Here is a 15,233-nt window from a genome sequence, read left to right on the forward strand (position 1 = left end):
AGGCCTATAGACATACATTTCCTGAAAGAAAAAGAAATGTTTATTTTATTGCTTAATCACTTCAATTGTAATTAGGTAATGAACTTCACTTTTACTTCAACGTATTATTTTATTACTTCAATTTTATTATTCTCTCCGTCTCCAATGATACTTCTGTGGTATTTGAATAAGTTCTTATTCTACATTAAGGACAGACCACAGTGGACCCCTCTACAGGAGACATTCCTGCCCTCTCATCCCTTTATAGTGGAACTCATAACACAACGCCGCATCTATTGAGCTAAATTATCGCTTTATTAGGAAAGCACCAACACCACATTCTTCAAAATTACTGGAATTTTATTTGCCTCAGGCTTATGACTTGCAACCAAAGACATTGTGCAAAGAAAGCAAAGATTAAGTACACTTTAGGGAAAAGGTGATAATCCACATTGGTAACATAGAAGATCAGTCTGATGAAAGAAGCCATCCATTACACTATATAGATTGCAATATTCAATAGCATTTTTTTAACCCAACTTTTTTAATCAAGGAGAAAAAAAAGTTAAGCAAAGTTTACAGTAGACATAAATTTGATACAATTCAAAAAGCATTTTTTTGAAGATCATCAAGCGTAAAGTGGAAAAATGTATATGGGACAAGGTGGATGAACGCTAACTACTGTACATTTATAAGCTATTAAACAAAGTTGCATATATGTACCACAGTGTAAAAAATCAATACAGAACAAATAAAAACTTTGAAAACTGCCTGATGAAAAATAAAATAACCAGTGGCTTTTAATGGCTTCTCCTGGTTATCAATGCTACAAAAGACTTTTTTTTTTTTTTTGTCTTTCTGATGCCACTGAAAAACATCCTATCAAATGATAAAACCAGGCACAATCAAACCATTACCAAGTTAAAACCAGCCCATAGAAATATACTATCAACCCACATTTTCCATCAAAAGCTTTTTTTTTGTTGTTTTTAAATCTTTTGAGGCCCATTTGGTCACAATATGTTACATTTTTTTCCTTTTTTTACACCATGATATCATATGTTTGTCTGGCACTATCCTAAAGCTAATTTATAGAGAATGAGAATACAGAAACAACCCAATGTCTATTTGACAAAATGAATTCACTGGGTGTAAAATAGGAGAAGGGAGAAGAGAAGGGGAAGGGGTCAGTTCTGCCAAGAAAATAAACCCTATGGATCACTCATCATCACTTCCGCTTGCTTCCGACTGGTCCTAGAGGTAAGAGACACAAGACAAGTCAGAAATTCTTTGCCAGCTGTTCTATGGAATTTGTTAAAGAAGGAAAAAAAAAAGAAAGTAAAAGGAAGAAAGTTGACAAACTGACAAATCAAGATAGCCTTAAGAAAGGTACTATATTATCTAACATTTCTCTTTCATGACATTTCATTTAATCGCTGTAGACTTCTTGAGAGAAGGAAAGACACAGAGTCAGGAAACACCAGATCTTTCATTCCACCCAGACATTTAAAAACAACTGGGAAGAGGTCTGTTTTCATTTGTTGCAATAGTAGAAGCACCCACCACAAAAAACAACAACAAAAAAAAATCAAGCTATGAGTTTTGTATCTGTGGACAAAAGCAAACAGACCATGAAGTTTAAAGGTTGAATGAAAGTAGGGACAGCTCCAAGAAATAAGCTCCAAACTTCTTACACTTCTTGTCTTTCAGCACTGGGACCAGATCTCATAAGCACACCCATATACAGTTAACACCCCTGCCCAATTCTCTCAAGATGATCAATACAGATTAAAAATGTGCTTAAGCATGAATAGTTGAGAATTCTGACAGCAAGCAGGACAGGGTAGAGACGCAATCACTGCAACCACTTCCACAGTCTTAGTGAACAAAACTTACATTTTCATCTTGATCCTCATCACTATCATCATCACTCACGACAGGCTTGGCTTTTGCTCGGCTTTGCCTCTTCTTGCCTTTTCCTTTCTCCCGACTTTTTTCATCCTTCTTATTTAGCTTGATTTTGACTTTCACTGATTTTGCTGCAAAAAGTTGAACAGCATAACTGAATGTAACTTTCACTTATCAACTTTTAAATGCTGTCTCTGTTCACAGAAATTCACGTCTGGTAGCAGCCTGAAAAGATACTCCCCTATGTTCTTTATCTGGACTGTGGAACAATGAAGCAGAGGTATTTGCTTTTATTTCTGTAATTCTTGATAGTTTTAACAATAATTTGTATTAAAGTATAAAGAATAACTTTAAGTTGACCATGTGCATCTTCTTTTCATTCTCAGAATGCATGGTGTCTACAGGTAGTATATGGTCCTGTGAGAAGATACACATCTACAAATATTTTCTTCCTTTATACAATTTTTGTACTTTAAACTACAGAAATGCTATGTGGAAGTGACTGGCAAATTTTGAGTTGACATCCTTCCGAAGAACTTGTTGAATTCCTGATTCCAGAATATCCACTCATTTCCAAATGAACTGCTACAGTTGCATGCTTTGCACATCCACCTGAAGTACTTGAAAGAGTAGCTCAGGGCAGAATGCTACAGTTTCTGTAACCAGACAAATGGGGTAGCTCGAGAATATATGTAGATGTACTGGGTTGCAGAAAGTGGAATGAAGGGATCCCTCTTTTCCACTGTATCATGTTTCCAAGTCTGCAGGGACTGAAAGAGTGTCACCTCCTGCTTCCGAAACAAGCAGTTTCACTTAGGGGCACTGAAGAATATTCGCAACATCTTCTGGTTCTTAACCACATGATGAGTTTTGTATGTCACACCATGCCTGAAGGTTGACCACCCATGGATAAAGACTGTCTCTAGCCTTTCCAGGCACTTCTATTTACAAATAACATGAACAGGACCAGAAGGTTTTATAAACACTCATGACCAGCCAGATCTGCTTCCACAAAGTACCTCTGTGATTTGTTTCTTGCTTAAAAATAGTTTTCTATACTCTAAGAGGTATAGCCAGAACGTACAGCCAAAAGACTTAAGCTGAACGTTAACAGCCAAAGCAGCAAACTTAGTAAGAAGTTACTTTGACCAATGGAAAATAGAACCTTACAATCAGTTGCCATGCAGAAACTGTAAAACCTCCCCTTCTACCCCCAGATGTACTTTCTTTTCAGTATTTAGCAGGGGACTCACATTCTGATTCTGATTCTTCTTCTTCATCATCATCTTCGTCATCATTGCTTTCATCTTCACTTTCTTCTTCTTTGGCAATCTTCTGTCGTGCACTTTTGAACACAGATTGAAGAACAATGGAATCCTCATAGATCTACAGTATGAATATAAACCTACGTCAGAAGTCAAGCAGTATCAAGAATTCACAGCATAGACCTCAATTTCCAATGCAAACCCACAGAGTATATTGCCTTTTCAAACACTGAGTAACAATGCTTGTTGAATGAATTTTACAAGAAATGCCAACATTAATTTTTCACGCTCTAAATGAAGGAATTTGTCAATAGTGAGCCATAAAAATACATCTCTTAAAATGTATTACATCTAAAATGTCCAGTTAGAGCATTTTTCTTATTTTTATTATCACAGGAACTATAAGGTATTTTCATTAGACAACAGAACTTCATGACAGATGACAACATTCACGACAAATCTTCTGTTTCAATAGACACATACTATTTTTAATGCCTTACATGTCTGTGTTTCATTTGACCATTAGAACATGAAAAACTTTTCAAATTGCTGAGGTTGCACTGGGGACAAAAGGCTCAAAACATGAAGTCTGTCTCTCCCTGAAAACCCCTCATAAGGTTCCAGCTCCGATGAAACTGCTTTGCTCCAAGGAAAAGCAGCATGCATCATACTAACAGAATAACCATGTAGAATTTCACTTGAAGTCACTGTGTACTTAAAAAACTGCCTGAATTAGCCTCTTGGGTTTGGGTGCATATGCAAATAATCTAGTTTACTGAAGTGAACTTGCATGTCAGAGCAAAGGTGGACCTGAACTACTACAAATAACATGAGGTAGCCTTAAAAACTGGAGGACTGCAGAAGTGTCCTCCCATTCACTGGAAATCAAAATGAATAGTATGAGAACTTACCAGAAAGAAACCTAAAAAAACCTTATGTATGAATTTTTTGGGCTTCATGCTACAAAAAGTAATACTACCTCTAGGAGTTAATGTTGGTACATTGGAATGGAAAATAATACTGCAACACTCTGATACAGCTTAGGTTATTTCCAAACAGAAGCAGCAACATTAACTGGACATTTCTACCCACTCATGATTATTCCTGTCAGTTCTACCACCTCTGCCTAACAAGAGACCAGTTTCCCATTGGCAACTTGAGTCATTCTGATGAGAATAATTTCATTATTTTTCCCATTTAGCTACTGATTTTCCTTTGCATCTTTTTACCTCCTCTATCAACTTTTACCATTTTCTAAAGTCTTAGTGATACTTTTTGGTATTAGCTTTCCTTCACTTTTTTTTTTTTTTTTTTTGCATTTGTTATCATTAGATATTTATAGCTGTTTTACTGCTGTGTGACTAAGCAGTAAACTGGCAATTTACACTCGGACATGTAGCAAAATTTTGTCCAACACTTCCTATAATCATTAATTTTCTTATTAAATTATTTTTTTAGCTGCTTTATTTATAGTTTGTTTCCATATAACTGAAGACAGTAAAAATACCACATGTACATATTACAGAAAACGTTTTCTGTCTCTAGATAGCAAAAATAATCACAAAATGATGAGCTGTATTCAACAATCCTTCATAATTAACTGCATGCTCATTTTAATTTTTAGTTCTCAAATTTGAGTATAAACTCCCCAGTTTAGCTAAGGGTCATCAGTAATGTTTAGGGATTTGAAGGATGCATTAGTATTGGCAGCATCAGCCTTCAGCTTACTTTTACTTAGGTTTCTCTGAACATAATTTTTTTCCTCTTCCACATCGCAGGAGTTGTCTTCATGTTCTCTGTTTCAATTTATATTGTGTTTGCATCACACTACTTGGACCTCATCTATAAAAATAATTATCCAAGAGTATGTTTCACTGTATTGTGAAACAACTTTCTTATCTGTCATCGAGATTTTGCAGTCTCTCCTTTTGTGTCAGTGTCCTGTTCTGAATTCATAGCACTGAGCATTTTCATGTGTGTGAAACTTCTGTTTGAGATGAACAGATTTTGCCTTCTAAACCTCTGAGACTCATCTGGGATTTATTAATCTGTCTCTTAAAATGGACACTGAACTTTCAACATTAAAAAAAAAATAAATTACCAGAGCATTCAGAGAGTGTAAAGCTTCATACACAAAGCTTTACAGGTGGACAAACCTTGAATTTGTGTCCTCCTTCAGCAGAAATGAAGAGTTTCCTACGAAGTATTTCCAACTTCCTGTCCTAAACTGTCCTGTTACATCTGCTCCTTCTATCATCCACTGTGGTAAACCCAAGCTGACATATCACTCTACACATACTGCCTTTTACCATAGATTCAAGTAGTCTTACAACAGCTCTAAACTACACACAGATAAGAAAAAACTGATCTCAGAATTACAGTCAAAACCAATTTCTCTGCATGCACACACTGCAGCTGTGTCCAGTGAAATCTGGATGATTCTAAGAATCTGGGCATTTTTTTCTATTCAGAGTAAGAATTAAAACACAGGGTTTATATACATCAGGTAATAATCCACAAGCACTGAAAACATTAGGAGGGGAAACCTGTATGTTTAACACAAAGTGATTCATTCAGACCTGTGAGCCCTCCAAATTGAATGTCTGAGCATTGTGACACAGTAGCATGACATCTTTCTCCAAGTCTCCAAGACTCCGATATTTATGGTTGCGAATTCTTTCCTGTTGGATTTGTTGAGGAAATGAAGAGAAGTATGGATGGCCGGTGGTGCAGAAAGAAAAACAGCAGACAGGACACTGAATTAATATTTGATTTCAACACATTAAAAGCTTTCTCTTTAAAAACTCTACCTAAGCATCAAGACAAGTGTCTGTTTAAAACAAACAAAGTCTTAAAATGTATTGTTAACATATTACTCGAAAAAATACACCACGGTAATAGAGCAAAAAATAAGCAATTGCTGTGTCAACTGGAAGGGACAAAAGCAACAGAAATGGAGCTCCTTTGGTAAAACGAGTTCCAGTTTCTTCTTTCTAGCACAGAAACAAAATAAGATATGGCATGAATGAAAGTCATAGAGTTATGACATAACCTAACGTGCAACAAGCTGCATAAACACCAATTGCCAAACTGTGTTTGGATCTGACCTGGCTGTTCCAAGATGTGATGCTGGTTTAGGGATGACTATATTCCCCTATACCATTAAGCCTTTGCAAACACCGTGTTTTTACCAAGGATGTGCTTACAGATTCACAATTAGGTGCAATTTGCAAAAAAGACACTGAGATATCACCTCTGAAAGTGTCATTCATGTCACACTGCTACATTTTGATTTGACTTTGAAATTACAGTGATATACTGCAATATACACTAAACAAAATTCCTAACACGGTGTGTAACAATGTTTGCAATGTAAGCCGCAAATACAGGTACATGCAATATTCATGTTGTAATTTTACTGATGACTTTATGGTCACCCTTCTGTGTAACAAAAAGAAATGGAGGAATCTCAACATTCTTACCTTTATCTTTTTGAAGTCCACTGGCTTCCTAATCAATTCATAATACTCAGGTAATTCTTTCCTAGATGGGAGCTGAATGAAGACTTCACTTAGCTGCCGTCCTGAACTGTTGAGAAAAACAAACCCATAACGCAAAGAATTACTACAACTTTCTCACAAAATACATAAACATGCATATACCATCTAATTGTAAGGAAAAAAAAAAAATCACAATTTTTTCTTCAAAGAATTAGAAATTGAAACCTGCTCTGATTTTTTAATTTGGTACGGAGAATTAATTTACAATTTAAAACATACCGTTTGTGCTGTGCTTGTCACCATCATTATAGGACCATATGTGTAGAAGGCTTTATGGAAGCAGGATCAGGATTTGAATCTGAATTCCGTAGTTGTTTGCCAAGTACAGTCATACCCTTTTCTCAGTTTTGTTTTATAATTTTTAGGAAGTGTCCCTCCTGTCACTAGAAGTTTATCTTCTTCTTGGTCATTTTATAGTTGTTTTCTAACTCCTCGTCACAGCAAACCATTTGTTCATACTGATTTCCACTACATCAGAAGCTGACTGCTATCAGACTAACTAGATGTTACAACAACAAAAAATTATTAACTTCCATAAATGACTGTTAGGTTTCTGGGAAGATCATTGTAACTGTATTGAAAATCACTGCTGCCATTTGTACTTCTTTAGTCATCTGAACTGAAGTCATAGGTTATCTAAAAACCTTTCATCCTCTAGGAACATCGGCTATCACTTACAGGTGTTCAGAATTTCTAAGATTTCCAGATTTCCCATTGTTCATCCTTTATTAATAGCTATTTTAACACTTCCAAATTGCAGGGTTTTTTTAACCTTGTAATACATGGCTATAAGTCACCTGGAGAGGAAACGTGTTGATGGCGCTTAGGGATTTAGTCTTTTTTTTTTTTTTTTCCTGTGTGCATGTCATTTTTCTCACAGTCAAAACAGCAGAAAAAAAAGCTCTGCTGAGAGGAACTGCAATTCACTGCACATAGCATTCACAAGTATTTCCCAGCCCACATTCACATGCTTCCGTCTCTCACAGGTACTCCAAAAAGGTCCTGTTTTCTCATCTGCATCTTCAGATGGCAACTCAGGGATACCAAACCTTCACAGGAACTGGGCAAGAAGGCTGCAAAGTCCTGGTCTCCACCTGAGCTTCTCTCTTGCGGTCACCCTCCACAGTGGTGTGGGATCTTATCAGACACATTAAACTAATACTGGATCGAAGGTTAACTGAGGCAATTCTGCCATGGAGGATAAGGATGATAAAAAGCACAGAACAGCTCTGCCCTTTATGAAAGTCATGAATGCCTACTATATCTTAGGCATTTCTAAATGCCTGAAATAGCAAGAGAATTTGAGGAGATACTAGTTTTGTTATGGACCTGATAGACCAATGAACAAGTAGGAATAAACAGAATTTCCTCATTTCCTAAGCAGCTGCTGCTTACCTTATCCAACATTTCTTACTGTTCTCGGTTTAGTCCTGGGACACTGCTGCTCCTTATATACCTTGCATCAGAGAGGACAATAATGTAAACGTTCTAATCACAGCCTGCTAATCAGTGTTGTTCAACCAATATCCTGGGTGCCAACTGGCAGCTAGAGTATTTTTCCATCCAATGCAAACCTAGAAACCAAAAGCCTCTGTCTCATCCTGACTTTTGTCTGACTTGCAGCAGTAGAAGCCGTTTCCCTTGACTGCTTAGCAAAAACTGCCAGGCTGCCTCCTGGATTACAGCAAGATTATGGCACATGCATGAATGCACTTCTGGGTGCTGCTGCTGCTGCACGGTGAGACAAGGCGGTGTCCCGTGCATCTCTGTCAGGGAAAGGTGAGAGTGAAGTCTATCTACCCCATCCAGCTGTTGGGGTAGATACGCCAACAGACCACCTGCACCTCACACTCCAGGCAGTTACTAGAAATTTCACCCAACAGATCTAATTTATTTGGGAAGCACTCTGTTACTGAAATAGAGGAAATCAGAAAATGACCAGATAATTGTCATCCCAAGTCTTACTATTTTTCTCCTGCCAGCAAATAATTGTGAAACCGCACCTCCCACCTCCTTTGGTACTGATTCACACCATAGAGACAAATTAATTACTTTCATACTTCCCCTGTCAGAGTAGGAGGTCTTTATACTATGGATTTAAAGGCACCAATCTTGTTAATGATCTATGTGAGCGACTATGTCATGGCATATGACAGAACCTGTCTTCATCTCAGACTGCCCTCTCAAAGAGAAACTGGAAACAATATGAGGAAAAGCAATGCATTAAGTACACACTACACAACTGACTAAATTAACAGGTGTTCCTACTTCTTTGCAAATGAGGACTGTATTTTTTTTTCGTTAATAAAAAGAAGTGTTGAGTGCTCACAGTTGCAACTGAGATCAACGAAATTTTTTCTGGACCTATAGAACACTAAGTACCCTGAGAAATCAGATCTCTGGTGCCCAAATGGTGCCTTTAAAATTTAGATTTCTATTCCCCATTTGTAAAATGAGAATAAAATGTTGTGAAAAAAGTTCTGTATCTGCAAAACATTCAGACTCCTTATGAGCATTATAAAGAAGCCCAAGGGGAGTTCAGCCATTCATTAAGTGATCGGTGCCCACCTTGTATATGCAAGGCACTGGTCCTGTGGACAAGCAAAGCAAAGCTGTACACTGTCATGCCATTAGACAGCATACTGTAATGTATCTTCCTGAGGGAATCACATTAGGTTTCCACCTTTTTTCTGTTATAACCTATTTTTCTGTATGCTTGACTTCACAAACTTAATAAAGTTATGTTAATAAATCTGTACAATATACTGACATACACTATAGATGTAAGCTAATCCTTTAAGAAGTGTGAAAAGTTGCTTTCAAAACTTTGTGCAGTGTGAATCTGGATTTGCTATGCAGAAGGACTGAGTTATCATTGCCGTGTTTTAAAGTTCAGCAGCTATGTTTTATCAGAAATATCTATTTCAGAAAAATTACTAAAGCACTGATGCTGGTGTTGCTTCAACTACGCTTCAGAGTCTAACAACAAATAGAATGATTTAAGTATAAAGGGAATAGCTACTAATAATCTAATTTTGATCGATTTTTTTCTCTTTTTACATACACACCCCCACCCCATATTGTATTTTATATTAAAAATATAACAGTAGTAAATTATTAAACAGCAATATCCTATTTTCAAGATATAAATCTAGCCAACTGTGATTTTTTCCACACACGCTATTAAACTAAGAACGCCATAGCAAACGTTCAAGCTTTTGCTTGATATAATTAATTACTGAGAATCATTTAAGGCCGTGAAAGAAAAGCATTAAGGGCATGAAATATGCAACAGACAGAAGACTAGTGCCTGATTTTGTCTACTCAGATCAATAACAGCTTCTTCTGTTCTATCATTTTTATAGAACATCCTCTCACAAAGAAATATTATCTTCTGCTCCCTTTGTATATATGCATCTATACTGTAAATTACTGTGATCTTTTCTTACATAATCTCAAATGGCTGTGCTGTGGATAAAACAGGAGAAAATTAGTAATTATTAATGCAACTCTGATTTTAATCTCTGTCCCCACTTTTGTAATTAGAAAATAATAACCACAACAACTACCACATAAAAATCATGTGCAGTAAAAATCACTTACGGTTGCCTAGCAACTAGCAGGATACGTGCTGAAGGGAAGAAGGACCAGAATAAATTAAAAGACCCGACTGTGAAAGAACTGTGAGTGACAACTCACTGCTACTGCATCAGCTCAACATGCTAGTCCTGTGTGCTCACATAAAAAATACTTGCACGCTGTGTGAGTTAAAAATCATTAAGAAATACTGCTGATTTTAAAAATATTTTTGCTTAGAAAAATATTTGTGCTCAATGTTTCTGATTCTCTCTCATTTTTGTCAAACTGCTTACAAGGTGCATACAAACATGTATTTCCACCCATTTAGCCAGTATTATCTTCAGTGGAATTAAATGCAAGAACAATTAGGCCTCATTTGTACAAGGCTCCTTTTTGTATGTTTTCCCTGGCAGTATGTGGCCAGAAGCAAGCCGCCACTGACCTGTCAAAAGTATTACTCCTTTCAACACCCTTTCTCCTTTGGAATCAAAAGGAGAGAAAACTATGAAGCTGAAACTGCAAAACGTTCTCGTATTTCTAGCAAATTTCACACTTTTAATAAATACTGAAATTCAATTTAGCATGGATAGAAGAGTCCTACACACTTGCCCTAGTCAGAGCACTCACAACCAGAACCACGGCATGCAAATTACAACTCCTAATCAAATGCAACTCACAAGGATGCTCTTTAAAAAAACAGCGCATGTGTGGGAGGAGAATTAAAAGAGCTTACATAGCCAGGTGGTTCCGCTGTATTTAACAACTTCCAACAGTAACCCAGCTATGTAGGGAGATGATTCATCTTCATTAAATGTACTTAATGGTTCTTCCTTTTTGGAACTGACTGCAGTAATACATGGTGGACCTGTCCCCATCATTGAAATAGAAGTGGGTAAAAATACTTAAAAATATAATTCCCGGTTTTGACACATGGCTATGTTCTCCATAACTTTGGCCTGGCTATAAACACGAATTATTTGCTTTGTGTGTTTGAATACTCAAGAGTACCAGTTGGCATAATTAATTACTAGTTAGATTAGTAATGGCTAATTACATTACTCACCATTTTACAACAGTTAAAAAGTGGCAACTTGAGAAAACAGCTGGAAATAGTCTGAATAAAATCCATTTCACATACAGAGAAAAATGCTCTCTCCCTGAGCTATGTCCTGTCAAAATTAGAATACTATGGGCATGAATTTAAACATTTTGGCTTTAACAATGCAGTGATCAAAATGCTAAGCAGCACAGACAGGGTAAGTCTCTTGCCAAGCAGGAAACATGCACGGGGCACAACCACCCCACCCTCCAATTTTTTTTGTCAGCTTTATTAAGATGTGGTCAACAGTGACCTGCTATGGGGAAGAGGCTTTATGAAGTTAACCTGTACACCATGCAAGTCCTTACTTTACATCTCACGAACAGAGCAGAGAGCAGGTACATCACAAATGAAAATCACTGTATGTAATAGAGCCATCAGCGTCCTAGGACTCTTGAAGTCAGCTGTTGCTATCTGAACAAAGCTAATGAAACTAGCAGTACCATCAAACTGGCACCTAGACAGGAAACACCAAACTCTGATGCAAGGCAGAAGAGGACAGTGGATTTGTAGGGAAGCTGAAGGATTACAAGGTATGAAGTATCATTCTTTTTCTCCACTTAATTTTATCAATCAGGAAAGGGAAGCTACACTTACAGCTTGTCTTCCTCTGAAGTAAAAAATAAAGGAAAACCTTCAAAAGAGGAAAAAGATAGTTTGGGGGACTAAGCCTGCATGTGCATGATGCAAAACCAGCAGCTGGGGCTCAAACTTGGCATACAAATTCCTTATTCTGAAAAGAACATCTATTTCCAGTAAAATTGTCCCTGCTTTCAAAAGGCTAAAGCATTTAAACTGGACATATAAACTGATTTTGCTTTCTGAAAACATAACATACGTATTACATGCATGATTCTATGATTATTCATTTCTATGGGCACTCCTAATTTTAGCGGGAAGGAAAGACAGGTTAAAATCACTGTAACTAGAACAAAGTGTGACAACAATGCTGGACTGATGCATTTCAACTTGCTCTCTTCTAAACAGGTGTTTTACACTGCAAGATTAGAACAAGGTACAAGGCTGCAAAGGCACCTAAATCTGTGTTTAAGAAATAATTGCAATAAATTCCCAGATTAAAATGTATTATTGCAAATGAAGTCTGCAAAGATGATGCATATACTTTACACTGAAGAATCAGGATCAATTGTGTAACTGGAAAGGTGTTTCCAGGTCCTTGAATCTAGGGCCTTGGTATTGTAAATAATCATATAAAAGTTTTTTAACCAGAGAACAAAGTCCAAATCTATCTAGGTATTTCTGCTCCACTATTCCATATGGAAAGGTCCAGAACTCTTAGTTAACAACTTGACCGTATTCATGAATGTTTACACTCATATAACCTTGTGATCACCATCCTGCATTTTACATATTTCTACACTCTCTGTGTTTATGTTTCCCTTCTTTCCCAGGTGAATTTACTGACAGCAGTCATCTTCGCCTCTCAGACTGCGCTGTGTTTGGATAAACAAGCCAATGTATTTCCTCTTGCAAGACTCTCCCATGCTATTTATCATTTAAATAATTACTTACACTTGTCTCAGTGTAAACTAATCTTTCTTGAATGGAAAAGTATTCAAGTATTATATACAGCAATTCAGAAGCATTAATGGTGTCAAATATAATGCCATACACATATAATGAGTATTTCCTAATCCACACTGACAATAGCGTTAGGGCCAGGCTCCTATTTTCCTATGGCTGGAGAATACTGATGGCTCATAGTTAGCTTTGATCAATAATTTCTTTGCCCAGGTCATTTTTTTTCTGCCAGTTCCACATGATGAGCTTCCAACTCAAAGAAAAGTCTCCTTTTATTAGTTTGTAAGTACCTTATATTGCACTCTGAGGTACTGTATTTCATTCCAGTTCTTTTACTCCAGACTTCACTGTGTTCAGTCCTCCATAAATACCATCCCAATATTGGTATTTTAAAACTCTGCCTTTTGGCTAGCACACTCCACATTTTTTAATATGTATCCTTAATATATTATGATCTATGCCAACACCAATTCTTCAAGAACTTTCATGGTATCTTCTTTCCAGTTTAATAGCTCCTTTTTTAATAGTGTCTTCAGTTACGTCTTTTTCCTTGTTTTCACTCAGATTAGAGAGCTTACTCATTAGATCTCCTCCTTCTTTCATATTACCATGTAATTTTCCTGTGGTACTCTAATAAATGCTTTACCAAAATCATAGAATGGTTTGGGTCGGAAGGAACCTTTGAAGATAACCTAGTCCAACTTCCCTGCCATGGGTGGGTAGGGACTTCTTCCACTAGATCAGGTGACTAGAAGTCAGGGGATTCTGACCATCTTTTCTATCTTACTTTTGCTTCATTACAGATTTATTCTCCATTCTAAGACATTATAGACGAAACCTAGACTAACTCAGCTTCACCTATGATGGCAAAGCAGTGTGGAAGAGAAAAAAGGGTTCTGCATCTGTAGTACCGTTCTGTATCTAGGGTACTGCTCTGTATCTACAGTTGGCAACGTGTTTTATGGTTTGATACTTAAAGCTGAGTAATAGAGGACCGGTGCAGTTTAAAAAGGTAGCAGTGAATTCAACAAGCATTTTTACTTCTTAACAATTTGGAGCACTTACTCCACAGTTCTTCAAACTGAGGTATGATTCTTTATTTCAAGATTAACAAAGATAAGTACAAAGATATGATAAAGAAATGCCTACCAACACAAGGAAAAGCTTAAAGCACATCACCCAATACTGGAATCCAAAGCACAGCAGCCTGCAAAAAGCAAGGACTGTCAACTTGACAAGGACCTCAACAGCTCTCACACCAAAGGATTCCAAACAGTCTGAGTTGAACATTTTCACAGTGCCTCTCATCTCTCTCCTTTTTCTCCTTTTTCACTATTTTCTTTATTACATGGGACACACCTCAGTTACCAGAATTCCAGGAAACTAATGCAGTTAGGCTGCCAGTCAAGTAAAATCTCAGCATAAACACTTAAGTTTTCTCTCCTTCAGTGTGTTCCTAGTTCTCCAGAAAGATCCAAAGAAACTCAGCACGTAGCTATAAATTGCTCTCTAAGAACTATTAAACTTATTGTTAATGGAATGTTTCATTAAAATCAGTATCATGTTGGGATGTGGGATGGTAAGAAAAGGAAGTACTAGAGTTGCTATACAGTACTGTATAAAAGAGGAAAATCTAATGAAAAAGCTAAAATTTGCACTGAGAACATGACAGAGAGAAACAGTAATTTGACCTCAATGCTAACTTCCACTGTCTTGCATGGAGTTCTTTAACTGGGGTTCGCAAATAGCTGGATATCTACCTCTGAATTTCCTTTTCAAAGAATTATATGTTGCATTTCTCTACACTGGACATTTAACTCAAATGTTGCTAATTTGTCTGTTTAATCTTATTTTGACTTTTATATAATAATTGTGTAGCTCAGAATTCAGTTTACTAGAGCTTATTGCTTGTATTATTGTAGCCTCTAGCTTTCCTAGACAGAGGCAACCCACCTTCGATGCTTTTTACAACACAAGTCAAATATAAGACAGTCAGGAAAGTATTGGGAGACTCCTTCCCTGCATCAGCTTTATAAAGAATCACCACAGAAAAGCAGCCAACTCCAGATTTTTGTGGGCACCATGGAAAAATGTATTTTTAAAAAGAAAGATTTTAACAAGAACAGAGAAGCGGTTCTGTATTTACAAGGAACTCTTCTCAAAATCAAGGGGAAACATGAGATAAAACATAGATTCATTAGTTTAGCAGCACATTCTCTTGATTCTTTTGCCTGCTGGCTTACTAACTGCAACAAAACTTACTAGAGATTGTAGAATTGGTTTTGACAAAGTAACTCAGGC

At 36.8% G+C, this 15,233-nt stretch overlaps 1 protein-coding gene across 7 annotated transcripts in view; it reads right to left on the reverse strand.

The window, feature by feature from the left end:
* Window positions 1–321: 321 nt before the first annotated feature.
* SMARCA2 (SWI/SNF related, matrix associated, actin dependent regulator of chromatin, subfamily a, member 2) overlaps window positions 322–15,233 on the reverse strand; it is a 120,543-nt gene continuing 105,631 nt past the window's right edge. For all 7 annotated transcript variants that reach the window (XM_030005659.2, XM_030005658.2, XM_030005661.2 and 4 more), the window contains 5 exons: window positions 6,635–6,740; window positions 5,732–5,833; window positions 3,141–3,273; window positions 1,876–2,018; window positions 322–1,233 (listed from right to left, as the gene is read on the reverse strand). In XM_030005659.2, the coding sequence (XP_029861519.1) occupies window positions 1,198–1,233; window positions 1,876–2,018; window positions 3,141–3,273; window positions 5,732–5,833; window positions 6,635–6,740 (520 nt within the window). In that variant the 3' untranslated portion in view covers window positions 322–1,197. The remainder of the gene's footprint in view (window positions 1,234–1,875; window positions 2,019–3,140; window positions 3,274–5,731; window positions 5,834–6,634; window positions 6,741–15,233) is intronic.

Source organism: Aquila chrysaetos, chromosome Z (assembly GCF_900496995.4).
Source record: "Aquila chrysaetos chrysaetos chromosome Z, bAquChr1.4, whole genome shotgun sequence".
Classification (NCBI taxonomy): domain Eukaryota; kingdom Metazoa; phylum Chordata; class Aves; order Accipitriformes; family Accipitridae; genus Aquila; species Aquila chrysaetos.